The 22,485-nt window shown below is 38.6% G+C and overlaps 1 protein-coding gene and 1 non-coding gene across 3 annotated transcripts in view; both read right to left on the bottom strand.

Annotated features, from left to right (window-relative positions):
* RELN (reelin) overlaps nt 1-22,485 on the bottom strand; it is a 649,217-nt gene that overhangs the window by 90,396 nt on the left and 536,336 nt on the right. For both annotated transcript variants that reach the window (XM_066354462.1, XM_066354463.1), the window contains exons 33-43: nt 22,167-22,355; nt 21,359-21,632; nt 18,709-18,849; nt 18,425-18,602; nt 15,930-16,014; nt 14,931-15,113; nt 12,478-12,649; nt 12,278-12,380; nt 9,794-10,023; nt 4,440-4,660; nt 2,690-2,837 (exon numbers count right to left, since the gene is read on the bottom strand). In XM_066354462.1, coding sequence (XP_066210559.1) covers nt 2,690-2,837; nt 4,440-4,660; nt 9,794-10,023; nt 12,278-12,380; nt 12,478-12,649; nt 14,931-15,113; nt 15,930-16,014; nt 18,425-18,602; nt 18,709-18,849; nt 21,359-21,632; nt 22,167-22,355 — 1,924 coding nt within the window. The remainder of the gene's footprint in view (nt 1-2,689; nt 2,838-4,439; nt 4,661-9,793; nt 10,024-12,277; nt 12,381-12,477; nt 12,650-14,930; nt 15,114-15,929; nt 16,015-18,424; nt 18,603-18,708; nt 18,850-21,358; nt 21,633-22,166; nt 22,356-22,485) is intronic.
* On the bottom strand, nt 13,862-13,937 carry TRNAS-GGA (transfer RNA serine (anticodon GGA)). The gene has a single exon. It is a non-coding gene; the product is annotated as a tRNA-Ser (tRNA).

Below are 22,485 nucleotides of genomic sequence, written 5' to 3'. Positions count from 1 at the left end.
CGTTAGCAAAAGACAAGCACACAGGGTGATACTGGGGATGCACGACTTTAATAAATAGAATGACTTAATGAATGTCCAAAGAAATAATTTCAAAGCCCAGTTTTCCTGTGAGAGGGAGTTAAAAAATTTGAACTCTGAAAAAAGGCAATTCTGTACCCATATTTATATTTCGTGCCCTTCCATGAAGGTGAGTCTGAGGAAAGTAAGCATTCACTGTGCCTTGTGGCTGTTCTACAAGAACACAGAAGAGGTTCAAAGACTATCCATGTTTGGGAGTTATCTACTTAAGATAAATTGGGGCCCTGGCCAGTTGGGTCAGTGGTAGAGTGTTGGCCCAGGTGTGGAAGTCCCGGGTTCAATTTCCAGCCAGGACACACAGGATAAGCGAACATCAGCTTCTCCATACCTCCCCCTTCTCTCTCTCTCTCCCCTTCCCGCAGCCATGGTTCGAAGGGTTTGGGCAAATTGGCCTTGGGTGCTATAAGGATGGCTTCATGGCCTCACCTCAGTGCTAAAATAGCTTGGTTGCTGAGCAACGGAGCAGAGGCCTCAGATGGGCAGAGCATCGCCCTGTAGGGAGCTTGCCAGGTGGATCCTGGTTGGGGCACATGTGGGAATCTGTCTCTCTGCCTCCCTGCCTCTCACTTAATAATAATAATAAAAAGACAAAGTTGGATCCTTGTCCTTAGTATCTGAAACTGGAAGAATATAATTAATGTAGTCTGTCATTTATTGGCAAAATCATCCAATCTCAGCTTATGCTGAGAATTTTCGATCTCATATTACTGGTTTTGGGAGACACATTTAAAGTCACCCATTGTAACACACTTCCTTATAAAAGACCAGGCATCGTTTGGAAGAGGTGTGTCAAGCCTAGGACTCTTTTTTGCCTCTGGTGCCCAGGGGCAGGGAAGCATGAGTGTGGGGTAGTGCTGGCAGTGTGCTGTGCCAACCTTTGACTATTGCTGGGTCTGCAACGGACCATACTGGCTACCAGGAGCTGTGGCGGCAGGCCAGGGCAGCCTTTCCAGCTGGCAGGGAGGTGGGCGGAGTGGCAGCAAGCAGCTGGGATGCCGAGGAAAACTAGCTCACATGTTATCTTTGGCAGGCAAGCTGCTGGTGACTGGTCTGGCTGCTGTGCTACGTGGTAATGCAGAATAAATTTCATGTATAACCTAACACACACACCCAATTATGTATGCATGTCACACATATGAAATATATTGGGGTTTATAATCAAAGTTATCAGTTCCATATATAAAACCACGCATTCTTCATGGGTTCCTCCTCTCCCTACCTCCATTAACTGGGTATTCATTTATCTCCTAACCTGAGATAATTGGGATTTTACATGGAGCATTTTGAGGTCAATATATGCAAATCCTACACAGCATGCTACTGAGATGAGATAAATAATGGAGCTTTTAACATTGGATTAATGGAAGAAATACATGGCGAGTGCCTAGTGATGTTTATACTATAAAAATAATAATCATTTACTTGTAGCACATTGTCTACTTGTATTGGGAAAACGTAGTTTGTCATTTACTAGCAAAATCATCCAATCTCAGCTTATACCAGTAGATTTTTAGATCTCATATTTCTGGCTTTGGAAGACACATTTAAAGTCACCCATTGTAACACTTTTGGAAGAGGTGTGCCAAGCTGGGCCTCTTTTCTGTCTCTTGTTTATATTAATGGAGTTACAGATAAACCATGTCAAGATTACTTAGAAAAACCTAATAATTTCTAAATTAGAGAGTGCAGCTGCCAATGATAACTCTGAAATAAAGAACATCAAATTAAATTATATGCATTAAAATAGGATGGTGAGAAATAAAACCTGTAAAATTATCTCACAGAATTATATTTTCTATGAAGCATAATCAAATTTATAATTCAATAAACAAAATATTTAGGAGGAAGAAGAGGACAATATGTTTTGGTATATTTTAATTTACTCTGAAATGTTTCAAAAAACAAAAACTCTTTTTTTTTCTCTTGCAAAAAATAGGTCAGGGTTCCATTTTACACATGTTAAATCTCCTTTTTTTTTTGGCTCATCAAGTGATCAAAGGATACACATTTTGACAGGACATAATCCTCTGAGCCAGTTTAAAATGTTTGTTTCTGACTGATGGGGCTCAATTTAGAAAATGAGTGCTTAGAATGCATGAGCAGAACATTGGAAAGAAATGCTTATAATGAAGAAGGCTACACTTTGAATGTTCTTAAACTGCTAATGGATATAAAGTTAATTGTGAATAATGTGAGGGTATATTGTATTTCAATTAGGCTTTCTACTGAGTATGGTGCAAATAATTTCTATACGGTCCAAGTGCTAATGAAAGTATTCTGCAGAAGACAGATAAAGAAGATGTAACACTATTTTCCTGAAGTTAAAGTAAGTTAAATGTTGTCATTTCCTCGTCACCATCTTGTAAAATACCAGATATTAACTTCTGTCTGTTTATCTATGTTTCATTTCTCATCTAGTTACTGCACAAAGCTCTCTGTTTTAGAATAAAAATTATGTAAATTCTGTCTTAATGGAGTCTTTGATAAGAGAGAAACTCGGCATTTCCAATGGAAGGCCTAGTCTTTGACAGCTCTGCTTCTTTCTGATTCAATTATGTTTCGTCACTGTACTTTACAATGTCATTTTCCAGCAGCACTCTAAAGTGATTACCTCGCATGTGACAAATCCAGATCTCGTGTCATCAACACGCGCAGACCATCTTCGTTGAAAAAGAGGTTGTTTCCACTGGAAAGGATCCCACACTTCCGAGACGGCTTTCCTCCACTCATTAATAAGAATCTATCAGATTCTAGCTGACCTGAAAAGGTAAAAAACGTGGTTTACCTATGACTCCAATTATAATCATGTTATTTTTTAAGGAATATGGTTACGTGCTTTGTGTACTTTTAAAATATGAAGTCATAAATATCGAAAACACAGATTTTGAGATAAGAAGGCTCTTCAACATTTTAGCAGGTCTGAATTATTTACCCGTGGCTGTGTAAGTTAAGGGTCCACAGGACAGAAGGAGGGAGCCTTTTCCTGAGTGTCTTTGGGTCCCTCCTTTCTGCTCCTCTACACAGCAGAAAACACAAACAAACAAAAAACAACAGAAGGAACCCACTGGCCAGTCAGAGAGGGATCCAGGGCAGAAGCGAGGGGGAGTAAGACGGCCCTGCCACAGTGCTCTCACTGTGTCCTTGCTACTGTGAGGACAGCATCAGACAAGGGTTAAATATTTTTAAAAACAAAGTTTCAATAGGGTAAATTTCAGGATAATTTAATATTTCCTATTAAACAATATCTTTCAAACCCAGCTCTCAAATCTTCTCAGATATTCGTCTTAAATCCAGTTCAGTTTTCTTTCTGATTGTGGCAAAATGCACATAACACAGAATTTACCATGTTCATCATTGTCAAACGAACACCTTGATGGCATTTAGCACATTCACAGTGTTGTGTAACCATCCCCACTAGCAGCTGCAGACTTATCACCACCTGTAAAGAACACCTGTCCCCACTGCAGCCACTCCCTCCTTCCCTCTCACTGGGCCCTGGCAGCCCCTAGTCTGCTTTCCGTCTCTATGGATTTGTCTATTTTCAATGATTCATACAAACAGAATCATATGATATGTGGCCTCTGACATCTTCATCTGCCCAGTATTTCAAAGTTCACCTATTTGCCGCAAGTATCAGCATTTCATTCCTTTTTATGGCTAAATAATACACCATTGTATTGACATACTTAAATATAATTTTTAGAATGTACCTTAAAAGAATAAATATAACAATTTTATCACTAACTTGGGAAAAAGAAAAAAAATCTTTAATTTGGCAAAAAAAAAATCTTCAATCCCACTATCTTAATATAGATAGCTATTACATTTAAGACTCTCTCTTACAAGGTTGTTTTTCCATAGTTTTATCAGAGTGTATAGCCAAAGAATATATAATTGTGAATAATTTCAATTATTACATCATATACATTTTTCTGTGTTTTAACATTATCTTCATATATAATGACATTAGATTTTAAGTATAACCGAGGTACAGAAAGTGGTAAGAGGCTGTGTAACGAGTTGGTGACAAAGCAAGAAAGGGATTTCTATCTCTGGAAACTTTTCCCTCCACCCAAGAAGATTAACCCTCCACAGACATTTTCTAAAATTACCATTAATGAGAAATTATATGTGATAGAAAAAGTGGTGAAAATAGCCTTAGTTTTTCTTAATTATGGTCTTGTTCATGTTCACTGACCATTGTTTCAAAAATGGAACCTTACAAAATTCAGAACTAAATGAAGGCCTGGGTGGTTTCCATTTCAGGGATAAATAATGAAAATAAGAGTGAATGATTACATGTTGTGTTTAATATGTAAGTTCTTTCACAAAGCTACATATAACTTATAAGAACAGATTACCTTCAAAATCATCCTTGAGAAAATCAGGATTTTTGGTGCTTATTTTACAGGTTGGACCTGAGTAGCCAGGATCACACATGCACTTGGTTCCATTGATGCAACTCCCATGGCCGTTACACATCTCTTCACATTGGGGACCAATATAGACATTGTCAATGGCCCACGTCACTGGTTGAGAGCCAGCAGGGTAAAATCCTTGGTACCATCTAAAGCGTACAGATCTGGAAAGGAGGTACAAGTCTTTCAATATCTAAGCAAGAGAACAATATGTCTTCAAAGTAAGCCCATCTGATCAATAAGCAGTGGGCAGTTACTATCACTGCACCACACACAAGAAATGAAAGCATAATTCAACATGGTAGGAACACAAACTCCATTCCTCATTCTATGGGATTTTGCCAATAAGGTTCTTGCTCTCTGTAAGCCCTTCCTAATTCTATCGCTATGTCAAAATTCCACCTGAGGTTCCAACATTTTCAATACTGACTTTCCTAGGGAAGCTTTCTCCACCCCAACTGTCACACTCTGAATAACCAATTAAGAAAACTGAGGTAAAATTCACCCAACACAGAAGTAAATATTAACCATTTTAAGCATACAATTTGGTGGTATTTAGCAGATTTACAGTGTTAGCCAATCATCACTTCAATTGAGTTCCAAAATATTTTCATCACTCCAAAACAACTCTGTGCCTATTAAGCAGTTCTCCTCTCTGCTCCTGGCATCCTTAATCTACTTCTGTCTCTGTGGATTTCCCAATTCTGAATATTTCATGTAATTAGACTCACACAGTATGTAACCTTTCCTGTCTGGCCTTGTTCACTTAGCATGACGTTTTCAAGCTTCATCTGTGCTGTAGCAAATATCAGAATTTAATGCATTTTTATGACTGAGTAATATTCCATTATATGACAATAACAAGCTTTATTTATCCATTTGCCAGTTGATGGACATTAAGTTTGTTTCTAACTTAATGAGTTCTGTACCTTGTGGCTATTGTGAATAGTGCTTCTATGAACATTTATGAACAAGTATTTGCTTAAATACCTGTTTTCAATTCTTTTTGGTAAAGTGAAATTGCTGGGTCATATAGCTAATAACTAGACCCTTAATTTCTCTCTCTTGGTCTCTTTTTTCCACAGTTTTGATATTTCCTGTATTACAGTTATCACAAGTGTAGGTATTTAAAAGCATACATATTTCCCCTACTGGCTGTGAGCTCCTTGAGGCCGAGCTCCATGACGCCTTCTGCACCCTTTCATGGTGTCCTGCATTGCGTTTCATATACAGAGGATGCTCAGTGATGTTTGTTGGCTGTCATTTGTTGTGAAAAGCCTTAAGAGCCAATCAATTATATTCTATAGGCAAGAAAGAGCCCCAAAAGATTATTTCAAAGAAAGGAGTGACAAAAATCAGATTGATTTTTTAGACAGATGTCTCTTATTTCTCAATTTCTTTAAAATCAAAGGTAATTTTCCTTTTTATTCGTGAGTGAATTATCTTATATTGCTAATAATAAGTTAGCCCCTTGAAAATAACCTACATATGTAGGTAGGAGTCCAAAAATAGTTTAGTATATTTTATTATATATAAAACTCACTTCAAAGAAGATGGATCTATCTGAGAGGGAACAGATATAGAGATGGCATGGGTATTCATTTTTGTACTCATGAATCTGCCCAATTTTCAATTATCATAGAAACCAAATTCAGAACAATTTTTTAAACAGAAATTAGAAGCCAGTACTGGAAGCCTTTATTGGGTTTCTAAAGTTTAGTAGAGAGTAAAGCAGACAGGAGTCAAGTTCCCACATATAATTTTAACCCTAATTTGATTGCTTATATTGAGGCTCTAACTATATTAAACTGCCCCCAAAATGCCAGTTCATAATTAAATTTTGTTTTCAAATATTGTCAGTTTAGTCTTGGCAAAAGAAACTTTATAGCTTTTGAACTTTCAGACTGCTGAGCGGAGGGAAATGGCTGGAGTTTTCCTTTGAACAAAAGCCTACATGGATTTTTTTGAACTTCTTATTTATTCAAATGTCCTGAATACAAATGAACCACCTTGGTTGGATATTTATTATAGTTCACCTGCCTTGACACAGGAACTGCAAGCACTATGATAAATGGGCTGAAGGCTCTGGCCTCACTGTGGTCGCCTTCTGCTGACATCTTATTTTGAAAATCTTTCACTAACGCCCTCCCCAGTGAATGTCAGTCTGTTCGCCTGAGCCAGTGGTATTCAGAGGGATCTGCTCTTTAAATGTAAACTTAAAATTTCAAGCACACCACAGTGCTTTCATTAAATCGAGGTTTTGGTCAACTCATTATGAAACCATATAAAGTAAAAGTAATTAGGAGTTTTCAAGATAAAAAGAACTCAAAATGAAAAGGACACCAAGGTGATGTGAATAAAATGCAATGAAAGCTCAATATTTATGCCTCAAATGTGAACTGACCACATGTGGAGGCAGAAAAGGTCCTTTCTGCACCTGAGGACATTTCAGACGTTTTTATGGTGCCCACTGTCCAGCAAATGCACAGAAAAGAGTAATTTAAACATGGGTTATACATTTTTATAGCATCTATCATTTGTGCCATTATCTGTACCATACTGAATACAAACCATCAAGGGATGGTTCACCGAGTTGGAGAAAATTTAACTTTTGCCTTCTAGCAACTCATGCCTGTGTGGGTTTTAAGAAGAGTGTTAATTCTTTTCCTGAAACAAGGACTAGGCAACACTATGAAGACAAATTCTTTTCTCTGCAGAAATGGCTGAAGGCAGTTTGAAAGACAGGTTCACACCATTGTGAGAACAGGCAGGCCTCCCTAACAGATTTACTTTCTTTTCATAGAAATAAAAAAATAAAAAGGACATGGCATACAGATAACATGGTGGCCTAAGTTCTGTGCAGGGATATTTTCAACCAACATCCAGTACCAGTCTGGGAAAATATCTCTTGCAGGATATTTTCTGCACGTCTCTTGCTCATATTTCAGATTGTATCTCCATGCCTTATGTGCAAACATAGCCTGGTGCTAAGTGAGGCAGACTCATGACACCGGAGCTTGTCCTAGAGTGGGTCTCTCTTCTCAGAACCTCTGACTGGCAGATCTTTGTGACCTTAGCTTCTACTCCTTCAAATTGTATTAGTTCCATGTGGGGTCCTGCTGAAGCAAGTCTCAGTTGTCAAAACAATCTAAAGTCATGGGCTATACACCTATGTGTAAGGTTGTTTCCTATTTAATCTAATACTTAGCTGGGCAATTAGTGGAAAATAGAGGTCCATTAAAGAAAAGACCTAGAGCTCCACAGCACGAGCATAGTGGTCTTGCTCTGTGATGGGCTCTCCAGGCCTTTCCCTTACCTACACTGCCCACATGCAGGAAGCAGGGATTGTGGTAGCCCTGTTTCTGTCGCAATACTTGACTTTCTGGCCATAGCTGATTGGTTCAGATTTTCTTTTCTAAAAATATGTAATCATGAGTCCCAGAAGATGAGAGCTATGGTTCCTGAATGAAATTAATATCAGCATGATAAAAATTTGGATCATGCCTGACCAAGTGGTGGCACAGTGAATAAAAAGCATCAAACTGGGATGCAGAGGACCCAGATTTGAAACCCCAAGGTTGCCAGCTTGAGTGTGAGGTCACTGGCTTGAGAATGGGATCATAAACATAACTCCATGGTTACTGGCTTGAGCCCAAAAGTCGCTGGCTTGAGCCCGGGGTCACTTGCTCTGCTGTTGCCCCCCAGTCAAGGCACATATGAGAAAGCAATCAATGAACAACTAAGGAGCTGCAGCGAAGAATTGATGCTTCTCATCTCTCTCCCTTCCTGTCTGTCTGTTCCTATTTGTCCCTTTATCTCTCTCTCTGTCTCTGTCACACACACAAAAATAGTCACAACTTTTGTTGTGGAAGGCCTCATATTTCCCGAGTGGAGTCCATGTTGTTATTTCCCAGTATGTTTCCAATAAGTTCTTCCAGTTTTTAAATGTTTGTATTTCTTGCAACACATAATCTTAAACAATACAACTGATTTTAGGTGAAAAGCTTTCTTGAGCTACTTCTGCCCAATTGCTTTGTAGACAAACCCCGCCCCACTGTGGCTGTCCTCGGGCTGTGCTGGCTGAGTCCTCACTCAGTTACCTGTCCCTCCAGTTTCCACACTCTCCTTGCCTCCTCGGCTATCTCTTCCAAGGGCCTTCAGGACATTTTGCTTAGGAATGATTTTTTGTAAGCAGTTAGATTGTCTACTAGAGTACTATCCTGCTGTAAACAGCAAAAATTAATAAAAAACACATTCAACAACACAAAATATTAAAGCCCTTAAAATTAAATTATTAAAATTATGCTGATGATATGAAATGGGGTGAACAGATTTATGTTCAAAGAGAATGTAAACTTTTGAAAATTCCCTTTTGGAAAAGTACTCGGAGTTTTGCTTGAAGACCTAAGGTTTCTAATTATGCTGAGCTTCACACTGGGAATGCAAATGTTTCCATCTTGAGAGATATTAGTACTTTCTTCTTTTTTAACATTACCTGAAAAAATAACTTCTTTATTCTGAGGGAAAAGACAAATTTTGAAGCAGGCTGCTTTTTTTTTTACTTACTAGTTTTATTTGAACTATACTTTTCATTTCATTTCTGTTAGAATTGAAGTCTTTCATCTCCAAATAGCTTTTCAATAAAAGAATCAAATACAGGGTGAGGCAAAAGGTGCTTTACAGTTGTTTGTATGGAAAATAATACAATAATTAATAAATAATTACAGAACAGACTGTGTTTTGCATACTCACAACTGTAAACCTATTTCCGCCCCACCCTGTATATGTAACAAGAGTGCTGAGAGGGGTTGAGAAAGCAGAAAGCCTGGGGGAGGAGTGTGAACACTATTTTATGAGACACTCGGAACATCCTGTGGGCTTCCATGCCAGTAAGTGTCTTCTCCTGGCATGAACAACAGGTCTGAAAGCCCTACAGTTCTAACTGCAGTTACACGGTGAAGGAGAAGGGAGTGGGGAAGGCTTACAACCTGAGGGGAAAACCATTTTCTGTTGTTTCCTAGTTGATCTAATAAAGACTCATGGGGATATGACAACCCCCCCCCCCACACACACACACAGAGTACATTGCTCTTTTAAATCTATCTTCAAACGATAAATTAGTAAGTAGTATGTTAGTTCAGTGTCCTGTTTTAAATGTACGTTAGTCTGTTTTAAGTGGAGAACTGGAGAAGAAATGCAAGGTGAAAGTTTTCCCCTCTGAAAGTCGATGATGATGTCATGAAGGAAAACAACCTGTCAAATGAAAAGGAAGCGCGGCCGCAGCGGCAGGTGCTCACCCGCACAGGTGCAGCTTCCCGAAGTGCACCACCTCCCTCCGCCAGCCCTGCGTGGTGCCCGCGTAGTAGGTGCTGCTCGGGTGGTGCTCTGTGGAGCACAGCGAGCTGACGTGGCCGCTGCTGTGGTAGCAGAGGGGCAGCAGCAGGTGCCAGGTTGCCCCGAAGTCCCTCGAAAACTCCAGCCTCACTGGATCGGCAGCTGAGCTATCAGTTGAGCATCCAATGTTGATCTTGGGGAGGAAGAAAATGGATACAAATGACTTCCAAGCAACAAGCCTTGAAATGATTCACCATTTTCTTGAGTCCAGTCCATTTTTCTGGGAACTGTCTTGTAATATTTAACACTATGAAATTATTTTGCTTGAGTAATATTATGTATTACATTTAAATAATACTTTTTCATAAATAACCTCAATGGGTATCATAAAAAATTTATCTTCCCTCATTTTATGAACATGTAGGAAGTGGGTAAGGCAGAGGCTGGCACAGAATTCCAAATCTCACCTTTGGCCTCTTTCACAGCCAGGTCGGCAAATAGTAACGAAGAGGCTATTTCCCTAATTCTAACCAGTTTTAGTGTTTTTGAGTTTGCTAGCCAGGAAGACCTTCTATTTTACTTCTAGCGACATCTTCCAAATACATGTAATTTCACTTTTGCACAAGGAGAATCTTCAACACGTATTTATATTAAAACACCAGGCACAGGGAGAGCATTCTCAGAAAGACCTGTTTAACCATTAAGAAAACAGCCACTCCATTCCTTTACCCATACTTTCAAGTAAATGAAACTAAAACTTAATTAAATAAGTGAATGTGACTTTGTCTATGAAATTTTTTTCTCTTCTGGTGGGATTAACATTTTCTTGCTATCATAGCAACTATACACACACACGCGCGTGTGCAATGGACATACTTATATCATTTTTTGACCTTCTGGTGAGTAAACTATTGTGATTTGATAACCTTTTTTAACTATGGGCATTTGTTTTCTATCTGGATTCTTTCAATAACAGAATTCTTAAGGGTCAGAGGTGCTATGTTTTACTAACATTTAAAGCATAAGTGTTAGAAAATATAACAGAGTTATATAAGTAACTTAAAATAAAGTTTGAAAATATAGCAGAAAATTTGGAATAGATACAGAATAATTTCTTCACTAAGGCATAATTTGATCCTCACTTTTGAGAGGTAAGAGACAACTCTAATTTAGAGAATACAGAGTTAATCTAAAACAAATATTTAAAATCATGCTGATGCAATTAGACATTGTTTTAAGTAAGTCTGCCAATGGCTGGTATGGGCTGATATGACACAAGTATCTTTGGAAGTTAATACCATTGGACACTGGCATAATGAACCTTTGGTTCTGATTTTATCTATGTTTTTGAAATACATAAAGGTTTTTTTTTTATATATTATTAATTTGCTTTCTTAAAAAATAAAGAGTTCATAAATATTAATGAAATACACATAGGAAATAATTTAAAATTTAAAAACAGTGCAGTATTATTTTGTCTATAAAATTCATGTGTCCATGGGTAGATATATAAATGTACTGGCATGGTATAGACCAGGGGTAGTCAACCTTTTTATACCTACCACCCACTTTTGTATCTCTGTTAGTAGTAAAATTTTCTAACTGCAGACCAGTTCCATAGTAATGGTGATTTATAAAGTAGGGAAGTAACTTTATAAAATTTATAAAGCAGAGTTACAACAAGTTAAAGCATATAATAATAATTACTTACCAAGTACTTTATATCGGATTTTCACTAAGTTTGGCAGAATAAATCTTTATAAAACAACTTACTATAGTAAAGTCTTTTTATTTATACTTTGGTTGCTCTGCTACCGCCCACCATGAAAGCTGGAATGCCCACTAGTGGGTGGTAGGGACCAGGTTGACTAACACTGGTATAGACTATAGTTACATTGACTTGGGTCTTACATAACACATAAAAATTGTGAAAATAATACTAGAATAGTATGGGTCTTTTTAATATTTATTTATTTAAAGATTTTTATTTATTGATTTTACAGAGGGAGGGGGAATGAGAAGTTTCAGCTCATAGTTGCTTCACTTTAGTTGTTCATTGATTGCTTGTCATATGTGCCTTGACCGGGCAAGCCCAGGGTTTCAAACTAGAGACTTTAGAGGTCCAGGTCAACGCTCTATCCACTGTGCTACCATAGGCCCAAACAGTCTTTTTTATATTTATAATGTTTAAAAATATTTATTTCAACAACTTCCCATTGTCATAGGTGGGAAGATTATGTCATAAATAAAGGATAACAATTCAGAGATAAGCCTTAGTATGATAATTGGTTCTGTTACTAAAAATGAATTATGATGCAAGACCTCTTTTGTCTCTGTATAAAAATGGAAAGCCAAAATGCATGAAATTATCTGATATTTTCCTCTTCTTTCGTAGGTCCTCTTCCAGATAAAACTTAAAGCATTTCTGACAGAACAAAGGCAAGTACCTCAAATTGTATAATGGTGTTCTCATTCACACTGAGGTCACGCGTGGTAATGGAATGCTCACCAACTTCATTTGAAACAAACACCATAGCTGAGTCTTCCTCACTGTTATACAAAAAACAAGTAGTCCATTTAGGCAAAAGTTCATCATGATTTGTATAGAGCAGTGGCTTTATTTTTAATTTCTGAATTAAATACGCACGGTGCACCCTTGGAAGAATATGGACAATAAAGGCCGATGTTACCACCAGGGTAGAAAAGCCAGTTGTCTTCTCTGGGCCCCAAGTCAAATGTATCCAGAAGCATCACAGGGTTGTTTAAATTATTTCCATCAATAATGAAGTCATCAATGATCCAGATTTCTTCTTTCTTACCTAAAGTGTTTTTGGATAAAGCAAGTTTTTCCAATGGTGAAAATCAGATAGACATTTTGCTCATTGAAAGAAAGTACAGGACAGAAAAGAATTCAGGAACAACAGGTCTATCAAAGAAACACTAGCTATATATAACAGTATACTTACAGAAATTATAGTGACAGTGTGAAACAATTAAGCTTTCCATCATATTAAATGGACATGGGATGGAATAGTCTTACTAATTCAAGAAAATGTGATAAATAGCTCGTGAAAGCCATAGTAGTGCTGTGGGCCCTCCAACCGGCAAGAGTAGCTTTGATTTGTTTTTGTGGTTTTGGGGAACACGTAAGACACCCGGATCTGTGAGGATGGGCAGTCAGCTTGCTGCAGGCTTAGAACGGGGTACACCAACTTGTCTATTCAAAGAGAAACTCATGACTTTTTCGAGTTAATCCACCGTTTAGCATCATGTTTTTGTCTGGCTAAAGGATCATGGCTTGTAAAACATTGCTTGATGCATAATTTTATTTAATTGTTAAAACTATACAGAAGAAAACACTTTGTTGTATACTTTATTTTTTCTTAATGCTTTTCAAAAAACCTATGTTTATTTAAAGATATGTGGAAATATACAGAAAACTAGTAAAATCAGTCCTTAGGCTATCATAGAATTTGATTCTGCAACTTAAGCAGAGTGTTTTAGGAAGATATTGCTATGCAGACAAGGGCAAATCCAGGCTGCTTTTGCAAAACACTGTTTACATTGAACTGGGAACCAGGGGGCAAGATCATGCCAAATGGAACGTTAAGGTTTCCCAAGTTGCTTTTTCACTGATTCTTACTTCTGGTACAATTTTTACAAAACATAAAAAATGATCTCTAAACAGGAGCCTGTAGAAATAACCTAACGTGGTTTTTTTTTTTTTGTATTTTTCTGAAGCTGGAAACGGGGAGAGACAGTCAGACAGACTCCTGCATGCGCCCAACCAGGATCCACCCGGCACGCCCACCAGGGGCCACGCTCTGCCCACCAGGGGGCGATGCTCTGCCCCTCCGGGGCGTCGCTCTGCCACGACCAGAGCCACTCTAGCACCTGGGGCAGAGGCCAAGGAGCCATCCCCAGTGCCCGGGCCATCTTTGCTCCAATGGAGCCTTGGCTGTGGGAGGGGAAGAGAGAGACAGAGAGGAAGGAGGGGGGCGGTGGAGAAGCAAATGGGCGCTTCTCCTATGTGCCCTGGCCGGGAATCGAACCCGGGTCCCCCGCACTCCAGGCCGACGCTCTACCACTGAGCCAACCGGCCAGGGCTAACCTGATGTTTTTAATGGTCACCTCTGTCTGTCTCTTTCTCTCTCTTTCTGATATTTTGAAGCAGCTGATGAAAACAATAAAGAAAAGCCAGAAAATAATTCCAAACACACACAAAGACAATATCCTCTGCATTGTAAAACTAGTTCTATGCCTTTCTGAATTTTTTGTTTGGTCCAAATATAAAACATTATATTTAATATAAATATAAAAGGTCCAAAACATAAAAGATTATGCTTTCTGTTCACAAGTTATAAGTATTCATTTTGACCTATTAGTTATAAAAGGAAATACTTAGGTTAAATTTTAGAGATGGCAGTATATTTTTCTTATTTCTGTGTTACTTCTATAAAGAATCTACTTAATGCAGTATTGCCTTGCTTCCATAGGCCATTAGCATATTTTGGTAGAGTCTGGTCCTTTATAATCAGCAGTTAATAGAAATATAGAATGCAATAAAACATTAAAAATTTGTAAAATCATTTTCTTTAACTATTTGAACATGCTATTAAATTATACATTTGCTTTGATTTATCAACTGAAACAAGTGTACGTGACAAAAGTATTTTATCTAAGGCACTATTTGCTTGGTGTAAGTCCCTCTCACTTTGTCATGGCATTTTGCTATAATGTTCTGTCTCACTAATGAAATGCCACACTCAGAACAATGCATTCCTAAAGGAATTCAGCAAAAATATAATTACAATTGATGAGTGCCTAATAGAAATGTTGGATTATTTTTAAAAAGCTTAGATCTGGGACAAGACTCAACTATATTTACATCATCAAGAGGATTTATGAGTCAAATATGAAGAAGATAAAGATATACATAAAGGTAAATATTAATGGAGACTCCTCAAAAGTGAAGCATGTGAAATATGTGTGATGAAGAGCTAAGCTACTCAGTCAATAAACACTTTCTCCCACCTTAGAAACAAACACGTTAACATACCACAGTCAGTTTTGATTATAAGAGAAATGTACATTTCTTACCATTATTATAAGGTTGCCAGAGTCGGAATCTTGTGGCATTGGTCTGGGCAGTGTATGGCAAGGGAATGTTCATGAAAAGAATGTTGGTCATTTGAGGGAAATAAAATTCATCCATCAAGTGCCACGTGATCCCCCCATTGACGGAGAATTGTAATAGAATAGAGTGAGACCTCTCTGGAGTACCTAGAAAGAAGATAACAGGCATAAAATACACATGCTATAAGTGGGGAAACTGTGTGCTCTTAAACTACTCTTTTGCCATCAGCGCCTAAGCCAGCTCATATTCACACAGAGCTTTACAGTCCAAATGCTTCCAAGGCAACTCAAGGTGATGACAAGTTGAATTTTCTATATGAATATATCTCAAAAAACACAAAAAATATTGGAATTTCACACAATAGTATCTTCCTCTCTTTCTAGCTATAAACACACATCTTTGTGTTTCATTTAGTAAATACTACATAAAATGTTTTTGATTCTAAAGACATCACAACTTTACAAAGGATTAATATTTAAATCTCAGAATACAAACAAAAATCTACTTGAAAATTTGCTATCCAAATGGCATTATATGTTAATAAAATTACTTAGTTAATATGAAAGGTCAGAATGACAAAGAGTTGGCTTTTTTTGAATTCACATCTGCAAAAGAAAATCCAAAATTCCTATAAGTTAAAGATTTTTAATTTAAAAATTCTTACTGCTAGAAAGTAGTGATGGAAAAAGACTCAGGGACATGATGATAAATTTAACTACCATAGAACTAGCATGGTTACTACAGCTATATGCAATTATTATAAAATCAGTAATTTTACCCTTAAAGATGAATTTTATTATAGAAGAACATTTGTTAACATTTGTACTCAAATTTAGGTTAGCTCTTCCATATAACAAAATTTATGGACCTCAAATACATTATTTCTTTGTGGATAAGGTACGGTGCCTGGGGGAATTTTCTTGAAGGGAAATAATAAAATCATACCCATACAAATGACTTACCTTTTGCTATAAATCTAAGTGAAAACTGGACATACATGGTATTGGTACAGTCTAGATCTCTTGAAATAAGCATCCTTAGTCCTTCCTGAAAACAAAAACATATACTTTAAGCAATCTTGTTTCATTTGAAAAATTATTTTCCTTTGATTTTATACACCTAAGCTGGATCAGTTAAATAATAGATACATGTAATGATCAAGAAGCCATACTTGGTCCAGTTTAAAAGGAAAAATTGGTAGTTTCCACTTTCTTAAATGCTTTCATTTCCTTTGTCTGAATGACATAATTTCATTATCTCAACTCTAAGTCACACTTTGCTGTGACTATAAAAAGCATTAAAAATAAAACATCATTCAGACTTAAATATAAATAAAACGGAAATAATATAAGTTAGTTATTCTTTCTCTGCGGACCAGTACCAAATGGCCCACAGACTGGTACCGGTCCGCGGCCCGGGGTTGGGGACCACTGCTATACAAGACAGCAGCATTTTGCTTATTAAATCATCTTTTGATTTGGGATAAGATATCCACATAATATTGAGTTTAGAATTTAAGAATTATTTGATATTTTATGAAAAAGCAACTGCATTTAAATCCATCCCTGAACTTCACAAGGCATCAATTCAAACTTTCAGGATTGCAGGCTGTCAGGTAAAAAGTCTCCTATTTCCAGTCCTTGTCTGTATAACTCTGCTCCGCTGAGCCCGTGACACTTAATCAATGCCCATTCGCAGGTGTCGGTGTCACCACACTCTCCCTCATACCCTCACACGGCTAACGAAGGCTTGGGTGTTTTCAGCTTGATGCCATGTGGAGGGTGAGGTTATGGGGAAAGGTGGCTTCTTCAGCTTGTAATGAAGAAGCTTTGAGGTGGTTAGCTGACAGGCCAGTGAATAAACTTCCCTCGCTAATATCGAGATAAAGGAACATGACTACCCTTCCCCCCAATTAAAGAATGCAAGTATAAGCTGTTCCGTAAAGAGACCCATTTTATATTGCATTTTGTAGAAGCAATTTTTGAAAGTGGGTATGGCCTAGCATATGAAAGTATCTTTCATTTATATTTGTAATATTTGTTTATAGTTCAGCACTTGACCTTGATTTTTACCTGGTAAATCGTCAGGCCCTGCTTCTGCATATAGTCTAGTCCATGTAGATATATTTCTTTTCTCATTCCTTCTCCAGGTTCAGTAAACCATTTGTGCTAAATATGAGGACTTCTTTTGCATCCAACAATCTATCCTAACTTATATTACTCCTGGGTCTACAAACATTTAAATGAGATTATCATTTGCTTTTTCCTAAAAGAGCGGTTTTCTAGGTCAAACTACGACCTACTGAATGGCACAGCTGAGCCTCACTACACCTTGCAGAGCTGATGGCTAGTATGTCCAATGCACATAATGCCTGGCTGCTCTTGCATTTGGAAGGGGAAATATAAAAGACTATGTGTCTTCCTCTCTTAAAGGATCTAGGAACCAGGTTAATTCCACTGCTTAAAAATTTATCAGGGAAAGATATTTGAACCATGAAAAGTTGCTAAGTTCTTCCTTTTCAGTCTTGTCAACTGCTTCAAACAGAGCAGAAGTGAGCTGGTGATAATGAGGGCTAAAGCCTTAGACGATACTGAAAACCACACACACATCAACAAAAACCCAGTTGTTCCCACTCTGAAATGTTTCTTTCGTCCCTAATAGGTCTTAGGAACTGGTAAAACTCTCAGACCCCTAAGCATTTTTTTCCTTCTCATCCAAAATATGAGAAAATTCTGAATTCAAACAAAGATGACAGGCAGATTTAGTAAGTATAATTGAAAAAGTGCCAGGGTGTCTAATTTCCAAGTTTAGGTGTTAATCAGGAAGGTTATTCAGAAACCCATGCAGACTTTTGTTATAGATTTTATTTGCACTCCTAGATGAGCTGGTTTTCCCATGCTGAGAGAGACTTGCTATAGCATGCATTAACATATGAAGACGGGCCAGCTTAGCACAGAGTCTCACACAACTGCTTGATATTCTCTAACCAGATATATAGGATAAAATAAAAAAAATACTAACAATATTCTAGAATGCTATTTAACTTGACTTAAATGTTTGGTTTTCTTGAAGTCACAGAATGATTCTATTGGCGGGTTGCAGGAGAGAAAGGATAAGCAAAGACCTTTCTTAAAACCCTTTACAAATGCTGCAAGTTAAATATTCAGTAATACACAAAAAATGTTACATTCTGGAAATGGAAATTCTCGAAATTGCATCTGTATAGTTTTTATATCTAGAATTCAAGAAGAAAGTAAAGAATTCTGATTTCAAAGTGGAGAAAGTAAAGAATTCTGATTATCAAAGTGTGCTAAATCGAAGAGGAAACAAGGCTTGGGCTAGAAGACAATAATTATGTATAAAATAACACATCATGAACAGATTTGATGCATCTGTGTGGAGCAGGGAGTGAAGGAGGAATTCAGGAGGATTATAGATAAGCAGAATCTTATCTGACCCCTTTAAAAATGAGAGATGTTCCTGATTTGATGGTTTCACCATTCAGATTCCCTCTCTCTGCACCATACACTTCAGGCCAAAGGTCAGGATGTAGGTTCCCGTTGAAATCATCCTTAAGAATCGAGGGCAGAGGAGTGACAGGGACACAGGAGGCTCCACCAAAGCCCCGGTCACACCTAAGAAAAAACGAGTGGAGAAAAGGTATTATTTGTCCTGAGTTTAAGAAGCCATTTTTATTTTTGCCTTATAAAAAAAAAGAAACTGCCAGTGTTATTAACTCACACACAGCGTCCAGCATCACAAATCCCTCGTCCTGAGCACATCCAGGGGCAGCCTGCGGCCAGCACAACATTATCAACAGCCCAGGTGTCGGCACCCACGGTGTAGTTGGTCTGAATCCACCTGAACCGTGTCCTGGGAGATCTAACCAGAGAAAACACACTTGGTTTGACAGGAAACCTTAAAAGCATGAGAACGTTTAATTCTCTTTTTGCTTTAAAGTGCTCTCCTCCAGGTCCCAGTTCCCTCTTTTTCTTCTTTTCTGTTTTTTAATTTATTTTTTAATCTATTGGCTTGACATGGTTCACCAAACTACACAGGTTTCCCATACCCTCTTCTTTAAGACACTGGATTTTCATACCAAGTATTGGATGCTGCTTCATCTTTACAAACAAGAGAGTGAAAAACAGGCTTTTGAAGTATTTCACCGTTTCTTTCCTACAAGAGTCCCTGAACACACGTGAGATGGGAAGTTATTTTGAACTAATTGATTTATTCTGTGTTTGAACTACCTGATCTCAGACGTTCACTGCTAGTCAGTATGGGGAAAGAGATCAATCAGTACGATAAACACGAGGAAAAGTAGGAACCTTGCAAAGTTCTTGCCCTTAGGTCTCTGACCTACCGTGCCTAAATGGTTCATGACACAGTAAACAGAAGCCCTACTGAACTTCTGCCTCTCTGCTGGCCCCTAGAGGTAATGGCTGGAATGACACGATGCATGCCTACATCTGTTACATCTGCAATCAGCTATTTAGAATACGCTGTCAGAAGACCACTTTTCCAGAAACGCAGGCCGCCTTCCCAAACAGCAGTCCTCCACTTGGGAGTAGATTACATGGCACAGTGTGTCACCTGGTTGTGTAACACAGCCTACTTTAAGAAGAACTCCAACATTAACTTTTCAAGTGCTTTGTTTCCCCTGTGAAAGTTCTTCAGTGAAACAAAGCTGCCAGCACGATGACTCTCAAACGGAAATCTAATCACATCACCTCTCTGCTTAATACCCTTCACAGGGTTCCCCAGCAGCACACCAAGGTCAAGACCAAATTGCTTAAGATGACACATGGTCCCTTCATCACCTGCCCTCTTCCCTTGCCTTCTCTCTTTATTTCTTGCCTCTCAATTATACTCTGACAGCACCAAACCTTTGCACTCCCCATGAGCTCGTGGTTTCTGGCCTCGGGGTTTTGTTCTGGCTTACAGCAGCCCACGTGCCGTCCACAGGACCCTCCTCACCTGGGCAAGCTCCACTAACTCAGACGCAGCTCAGACGTCTGCTCTTCTAGGGAGCTCACTCCCTTCTCACCACACTGAGCGAGGTCCCATTTCCCTGTGTTTAGTAGTATTAACAGTATCCCTGAGGATACCTGTTATCACTTTACATCATAAATAACTACTCAGATGTCTGCTTTCCTAAATAATGTATTTGTGGCCTGGCATCAGCTTATCTGTGTTGTATCAGAACTGTAAAACACAATACAAATTCAATAAATGTTTGTTGAATAAAAATAAAGTGAATAAGTGAGCTACAAGGAAGCATTCTTTAAAGCTCATGGTCCACAAGAAATGATTTTAGATGAAATATTATATGCTTTGGCTTCCTGTGTTTTCTTCCTGCCATTGGTTGTGCTTCCTGAATAAAAACTGAGGCAGGAATACAAAACCCACTGTAAGTGTTTAATACAGAGAGAATGTGACGAGGGAATTGCACGTACAGCTAGTGCAGAGCTGAGAAGCCACAGGGGCAGTGAGGAAACCAGAGTTTTGCAAAGTCAGAGGCCGCCACAAGTCCAGGGTTTGAGGGACACAGGCAGGAGTCATTGTTGTTGGTGCCCAGGGGGCAAGGTCACATGAAGGGCCATCTGGGGGGTAGCTGGAGCCACTGAAGTTGGTGAACATGCACTTGAGACTGAAAGGGAGAGGAAGGACTATCCTGGTTCATCTCTATTTCCACCCCCAATCTCGTGCCAGTGTCCGCCACTGTTGGAACCTGTCAGGAAGCCACACACACAGCCAGTTGGCCCATGCGGCCTGCAGAAGCCTCGCTGCTTGCAATTCAGAACAGAGCAGTGGGGGGGGGGGGGGCTGGGGAAGAGCAGTCCTGATGGCACTATGTCCAACCAGCCACCACAGTATACCTTAGTTCCTAGAAAGATTCTAAAATATACAAATGCTAAACCACAAAACTGGGAGCCTGCTCTGAGCCCTAACACAACTCTTGAATGTGATCTGAAATGCCGGGGAAGAAAGATATAAATGAGTCTTCCAAAGGAAGCAACCCTTTTTTCTTACTGTGGGACTGAAACAACAGGACAACTGAGGATCCTCTTCTGTACGTGATGACTTCATACACTGCTTCACATGAGTGAGTACCTGTCTGCTTGTTGGGAAGATACTTATTTTTACAACAACTTAAAGATGAAACCTGATAGGCAGGCTTCATATTGCTGAAGTTCAGCCGTGAAAAACCTGTGGAACTCCTAACCACACTGAATAACTGCAGCCCAAAGCTCCTTGCACTTTTCCCCTGGCACATTCTGTGCATAATTGTCATGAGAAAGTATTAGAATTGCTAAGTGGAATCACAATTATTTTCAAATTATGTGACAAAACTCAATGTTCTGACATGGAGCCAAAGGACAGTTCTCACATGGTGGAGAGCGGAAGGGAGACAGTGATCCGCTTCCAATTCTGGAATCTTTCCGAGGTGTAAATTGAACTTTCTGTGTAGTGCAGACAGCCGATGGCTGGTGGAACACACTCTTCGGTGACGAGATGCCAGTCTTTGCCGTTGTTCAGAGAATACTGGAGCTGCACGCTGTGGGAGTCGCTGAAGGGCTTGCTGCAGCCCATGCTCATTTCAAACTGCAGGAAGCTCGATGCTGACACGTGGAAGTCCCAGGTCTCGGCGTAACGAGGTTTTCCTACAGAAAAGGAAAAGCCTGATGGGCAGTGTATAATTGTGCTCTCTCTTCTTATTTGGCATGTCATACATACTTTTAAAAGCAAAGGAAAATCACATCTCATCCGTAGTGCCTTGACTTTTTGTCACATGGTAAGGATTTTTATTTGGTTGGCACAGATTCAGAAATATGGAATGCTGCCGCTACCTTGAAAAACTTGACTATCTTGAGAAGGGCTAACATACAGTCCTAAGTCTGTAATTCTGCAAATGATGAAGCATGGGAATGTCTTCAGATAGATATATTTTGCTCTTCTTTAAAGAAGTCTTAGTCCTATTATATACACTCTGTGAAAGACAGTTTCAATGAAAAGTGTCATGGGCTCACCAAGTTATATTAAGAGGACAATAGACCTCTTTTTCTTCTTCCCAAGAGCCTCCTCACCACAGACAGTTACGCACACAGTTTTGCATCAGAAAACCTCCTCTTGAGTTTTAGTTAGGTTAGTCCTTTAATTAATTAAATATTCTCCCATTATCTGGTGAAAATACAGACCTATGTTTTCAGTGAATATCAGAGCAGTATCCATAGAAAGACAGTCAATGTCGACTTGACCTCCCTGGATCCGATACCAGTTGGCTTGTAAATCTATAGAACCATCAAATTTGTCTTGAAAGCCAGTTTGAGAGCTGTCATTCATTCCTATAAGGACATCATCCAAGGCCCACTGGGCTGAATGTTTCCCTGCAACCAATGTACAAAGAAGTTAGAAAAGGTCATTATATACAATATACATATCTTTATGACTGTGCTTTTAAATCAATTTGTCTAAAAATTGACAGCAAATTAAAAAACACACAATACAATGTGGTTT

This window comes from Saccopteryx leptura, chromosome 12, assembly GCF_036850995.1.
Source record: "Saccopteryx leptura isolate mSacLep1 chromosome 12, mSacLep1_pri_phased_curated, whole genome shotgun sequence".
In the NCBI taxonomy this organism is placed as follows: Eukaryota; Metazoa; Chordata; class Mammalia; order Chiroptera; family Emballonuridae; genus Saccopteryx; species Saccopteryx leptura.
This window is presented reverse-complemented; position numbering and strand designations above follow the sequence as displayed.